The 6000-nt window shown below is 40.2% G+C and overlaps 1 protein-coding gene across 2 annotated transcripts in view; it reads right to left on the reverse strand.

Annotated features, from left to right (window-relative positions):
- Window positions 1–4528, reverse strand: part of KLHL1 (kelch like family member 1) — a 539840-nt gene extending 535312 nt beyond the window's left edge. For both annotated transcript variants that reach the window (XM_070380850.1, XM_070380849.1), the window contains exon 1: window positions 4026–4528. In XM_070380850.1, the coding sequence (XP_070236951.1) occupies window positions 4026–4528 (503 nt within the window). The remainder of the gene's footprint in view (window positions 1–4025) is intronic.
- Window positions 4529–6000: the final 1472 nt, after the last annotated feature.

Below are 6000 nucleotides of genomic sequence, written 5' to 3' on the forward strand. Positions count from 1 at the left end.
GCAGTACAGAAGAACATTGACCTGGAAGACAGGGGAGGAGTTGTGGGGATCTTGTGAGGGACAAGGTTCAGCTCTTTCAGGGCATCACTGTCCACAGAATGGATCATGGTCAGAGTGGTGGCAATGCTTTGAAAAATAAAAGGAGAATCAGGATCTGGCAAAATAATTCAAATTTTTATTTTATAAATTTTCATTGACTCTAGTATGGAGGAAGATTACAGGTGGCAAGGTTAACCAAGGAAGAGAATGTAGATGGGAGTTACAGAAGTTGACATAAAAGACGACAGTATTTTTAAATGAAGTGCAGTTGATGGAGTTGGAGAGATGTGGGACAGATACAGGGGAAAGGACAGTTTTGAAGGAAAAGTGACAGGACTTGGTAGAATATTGAAAATCAAAAGAAAGAGGATTTTGACAAATACGATCCTGTATTTCTGGCTTGCACAACCTAATGCATGGAATGCTCTTCTCTGAGATAGAGAAGAAGGAAACTGAGCAAGAGAGAAGCGAGATTATAAGCTCAATTTTGTATGTGCTGTGTTCTTATTGTATCTGCGATTTCCACCAGAGAGGTCAAATGGATGTGTGAGACCAGAAGTCAGGGTGGGGATAAAGAAGAGGGTTGAGTGTGGAGAGGTGGAGTCTGAGTTTTGAAATGCAACTAAAATACAGTTTGGTGGCTCAGTGGTAAAGAATCCTCCTGCCAGTGCAGGAGAGGCAAGAGATGCAGGTTCATTTCCTGTGTTGAGAAGATCTCCTGGAGAAGGAATGGCAACCCATTCCAGTACTCTTGCCTAGAAAATCCCATGTGCAGAGGAGCCTGGCGGGCTACAGTCAATGGGGTCACAGAGTTCAACTAAACTGAGTACATATGCAACTGAAGCCATGAAAATAAAAGCCTCCACTCTGTGAGAACTGAAAAAACTAAAAAAGCAAGTAGTTAAACATGATGTATTTTCTCCTATTCACATTACTGTGAACTTCAAGAATAAGTCTTTGTTTTTTAGTTTACTCATATAGAATCTTGTACAAAAAAAATTAGGCATACCAAAAATATGTAATGATCTGATGGCTAGGAAATGATACACTCGCCAACAACTAAGTTCAGACAGTAAAAAAGAGAAAGCAAATAAATAATACCACAGGGCAAGAGCCTATTACTTTAAGAGTTAGGATTCTTAGTGGTGTCACAGGTAAGGCAGAATACTGAGATTTGTTTATGTATGTCTGATAAAGTGGGATAAGATAAAGACTGGCTTTCAGCAGAAAATCAATTTACTATGTCTTCTTGCTACCTTTATGTTTCAACTCCATGGTAATTGAGCTTTCCAGAATTCTGAGATTATAAGCTGCTTTTTGCTGAGCAACTCCCAGCTGCTATTTGAACAACAAATAAAACTGAGCCTCTTATATAAAACAATGTTCTTAACTAGTATGAGAACAAATAAATAAAGAGAAATGGAGAAAGAGAAAAGGGCCAACTCTTTGTTTACACATGTAGATTAGCTATAGTGCTCAGAATTGATGAAGCAAAATGCTAAATATCAAATATGACAGCATAGAATAGTAATAGAGTAATGATTCAAGTAATCAAAATGATTATGCAGGTTTATATGGTTTATGTGTCCATTGGTCATTATGAACCTCATGTAGATTTCCTGCATGGGTTATGATAGAAACCAAAGTAAATCCATATTACAGAATGATCTTACATATTGTTTTCCATTTTGTATTTAACATATTGGAAATGTTGTCCTTCCTGGGAAATGGACATTATTCTTACAGCATATTATAATAATACGTATTGATAACAACTAATTGCTAAGTTTAGTAGCTTGCTGTCAATCAATCATGAACACAGAACCAGTAGTCTATGAATGTTTAGGAACATATAAAATCCACGAGAATACTATCAGTGCTGACTAATTCATCCAGCAAGAAATTAAAATTTAACTAAAGGATTTAAGCATAAGAATTTTAAAATAAAATTAGACCTTAATTTCAATATTTTACACATACAAACTTCTTATAGAAGCCCTCATATCAAAAGTAAAGATGATTTGGGGTGGCACTTGACTTGTTTTCAGAATTGTTTTCATATACAACTCTTAATGAGTAAAAACACTGATGTATATTCAAAAGTGAGGGACTGGAAGTAAATCTGATGGGTATTTTATCTTTAACCTAGACTATTAGTTCTTAGTTTTATTTCTTTAATTTCTTAAGCCAATACTCCATAAGTATTTCTAAATTCTCCAACTTATATAAAATTCTACTGAAATTACTTATGCCAAATATGCCTTATATACTTAAGATATATTTTTATAAAGTAAATTGTTTTTTAAAACTATCAATCATAAATATTCCCAGACGGTCAGGTGTTGAGCTGATGAGAAGACTTTACAAAACTGAAAAAAAATATTTTTTTTTTTTTTCCTGAACTGCCTGAGACACATAAGTACCAGTTTCAATATAACAGTAGTTGGTAAATATTTAACCTAACTGGTTTTCTTTTAAACATATAAGGTGAAATACTAGATCTTTAGAAATTATTACTCAAAAATAAAAACAAAAATAAAATCAAAAGTGCTCAAAGGGGCTAAAGCCCAACATATTTTATTTTTTAAAAAATCCATAACTGAAAAAAAAATCCATAACTGTAGGTCACCAATGAATACATAAATCAAATAACTTCACAGTAGTAATGATACCCAAAGTTATGACTATTTTTGTAAAGTATCTTAATTAAACTGAATAATAGATAAATTTATATTTTAGGTCTCCTATATATAGAAAAAACTTTCTCATAGTTGAAAACAGTAAATTAAACCTCTCTTTGTAAAATAATAAATTTCCATTATATTATCTTTGCATATAAGATTATGTTCAAGATTCTTAAAATTCAAATTCAAATCCACATAATCCATATAATTGAAAATTTTTAAGGATGATTTTTGTATCTTTAACTTCACATTTGTCAACAGAAAAACATCTATAGCATTTTGTTTTATGTGTTCTTTCATGACAACTTTATGAAATGTTGATTCAATGAAGCAGAAGTTTAAAACATTGTTTCTGTTTCTAATTTATTTACTGAAAGGTAAATTTTATTATTAACTGTTTCATCATAATTTTCCTATGGCTCCCCTGTAATTATTCTTCATAATATATTCTCATATATGAATTAAAATGCAAACCTTTTCAGATCCCTTCACTATATGCCTAAAGTAGTAATTATCTAGTGTAGAATGAGTTAATTCTCTGAAAATATCAAACTCAGAATGAAGTCATGTGTGAGAGAGTTTTTCTATGTCTTGACAGTAGAAAAACTGTACTCAAAGATGTGATACTAGAAATAAACAGGAAATTGACATTGACCTGCTTACTAAGAATACACAGTCCATACTGAGCCAATGAATCAAGGTAGAATAATGCAAAGGGCATTAGTAAGAGTTTAATTCTAAGACGTTGAACAAAGCAAAGGTGATCAGGAAGTAGGATAAAAAGGCAAGTTGGGATAGAGGATGGAGGAAAAAGAGAGAAGATAATGTTGTCCAGAACCTCCTTCTGTCCACCTCATTACTCCTAGAATATAGATTCAAGCCACAACCATCCTAGATAATCTGCCAAGCCAGTTACTAGGCCAGTATACGAGATGCATTTGAATAGTGAAGTTTCTTCTCACATTAGATAACTGGGAGATTCAGATGCCATTTAATGACAGAAAATGACAGAAAAATACTGTAACCTCAGAAATATGAGAACCACTCTACCTGGAGAGTTAACAAAATGCATATACATTCAATTTGTGATTACAACTCCAAAAGAAAAGCAATATGTAGGAGCCAATAGAAATTAACGAGGGAACTTTTAATGAGATTACAACTTGAGTAATAAAAATCAGGCTGGCATCACTTAATCAAAATTTTCAACCTAAAACTTAGTAACTACCAGAGCACACCGGGTGGGACGGGAACAAGTGGAAATTGAGGGCTGCTTGGCTGTCCCATGGGGTCTTACTGTACCTGTGTCCACACCCTTCACCTGTTGCTTGGCTCGAGTTGGCTGGCTCCACTTTGAACTCCTGTGGGACAAGCCCTTTGTCGTGTGGTCCAGGAAAGTCCATTCCGGGCACCTCCTCCTCCTCTAAGGACTCCACGTAGAAGAGAGTCCTGGCGGGCTGGTGGATTCCCTGCCCGGGCGCCCCTGGCTGCAGCCTCGTAGCCACAGGCAGGAGGGTGCCATTCAGAGGGCTGAAGGAAGAGGCAGAAGAGGACGGGGAGGCAGACGAAGAAGAGGAGGCAGAAGAGGAAGGCTTCTTCCAGAAAGTGCTCACTCCGCCCTTCTCTTGGCTTTTGAGCAGGCGGCTCTGGCTAGGTCCCCAGTGCTCGAAGCTGCTACTGCCGTCCTGTTGCAGGCAGCTGCCCCCGGCCGGGCTGCCGGCCGACGGCGACGGGTGGCTGAAGAGTTTCCAGCGGAGTCGCAGGATGTGCTTCACATCGAAGTCTTTTCGCCCAGAGCCTGACATAATTGACGCAAGGAAGGCGAAGGGACCTCAGCTGATGCAGGAGTAGACGGGTTGGGGAGGCAGGCCACCGGAGCCCCGGGTTGGAGGAGGACGCGGGAGGCTCCTCTGCACCCTGGGAACAGACGGGACCGGGCGGCTGCGCGCCCTGCCAGGCGACGATCAGAGCGCGAACAGAAGAGCCGTGCGGCTCAGCTGCGGTCAGGACCTCAGGACCCGCGCGTGGGGAACTCAACGGCCTGGTGCACAGGCAGGAACTGGACGCAGAGGACTGAGAATCCCCGATCTCCTTGCGGGGTCCCGAGGTGACCGCGGTGAGGGACGGCCCTGATGCCGGAGACGCGCGAGGGAGGGAGGTCTGCGCGCTCAGAGCTCTCGAGGCGAAGGCAGCTGGATACACTTCCCTAGCATGCACGGATGGCAGAGCCTCAGTCGAGAAGCTGTTGGCTCCCCTATCCTTGCAGCTTAGAGTTCAGTGCCTGGAGATTGCAGAGAGAAAGATCCCCAAGTCGCGGAAGAAGCACACACCCCCTCAGCCTTCTCGATGCACCTGCGCCCCTGTCCCTGCTCTCTAGGAAGATGCTCTGAGAGCTGCGGGTATCTCTGAGAAAGTCCAATGCCTTCTGCAAGGCGAGAAGGGGTGGTTTTATCTAGTCAGTTTGTAAAAGAGAGAGAGAGAAAAAAAAAAAAAAAATCCAGCAAATACAGGAGGGCAAAAGGAAAGCCCGCGCCGTGAAGCTGTCAAGGTCCTCACAGTACAATTTTCTCTCTGCCTCGGCGCCTCCTCCTCCCCAGTAAGTGACGCAGATGTGCATTGAGGCCTATACGGAGAGATGGAGGGAGGGAGGGAAGGCTTCAATCTTCTTTATGCAAGTGAGTCTGATGCTCTTATTGTCCCCTTGTGTGGGTCCTGTCACCTTTTTTTATTCTCCTTCCTCACTACATTACTATGTAGCAATAAAAGTAAAGCAAACAGGCAATATGGTTTAGCATCAGTAAACACCAAATGTGAATCATGGCAGCGTAAACTTAATAGGCTGCCATCGCTTTGCAGGTTGCAGGTTAATGGCTTGAATCATTTAATAAAGCGCATCCTTTAACCTTTAGCCTTAGTTTCTCTGTAGTGAGAAGAAAGAAACAGGATGCTGGCGTCAAAGTGTGACGATGCCACCATTCTGACAATTACATTGTGATTCTGCCATTAACGCACTCAGGCAGTGCTTTCACCCTGGGGGCCAGAGGCACACGGTAGAAATTTGAAGATGGGCATCTGAGCACAGGGGACGAGTTGTGCAAAATCAGTGCATTTAATGAGTTGCCGTAGAATGAAAGCTGTTCTCCGTGTAAACCAAGAAGTGGAATAAAATGATAAAGTGTAATTTCAAGGCATAACCTTCTAGTACAAAAATCGTGATATGAAATGTATGGAAGAGGTTAGGGGTAAAAAACTGAATATACCCAAAGGCTACTATTCT

This window comes from Bos mutus, chromosome 12 (assembly GCF_027580195.1).
Source record: "Bos mutus isolate GX-2022 chromosome 12, NWIPB_WYAK_1.1, whole genome shotgun sequence".
Classification (NCBI taxonomy): domain Eukaryota; kingdom Metazoa; phylum Chordata; class Mammalia; order Artiodactyla; family Bovidae; genus Bos; species Bos mutus.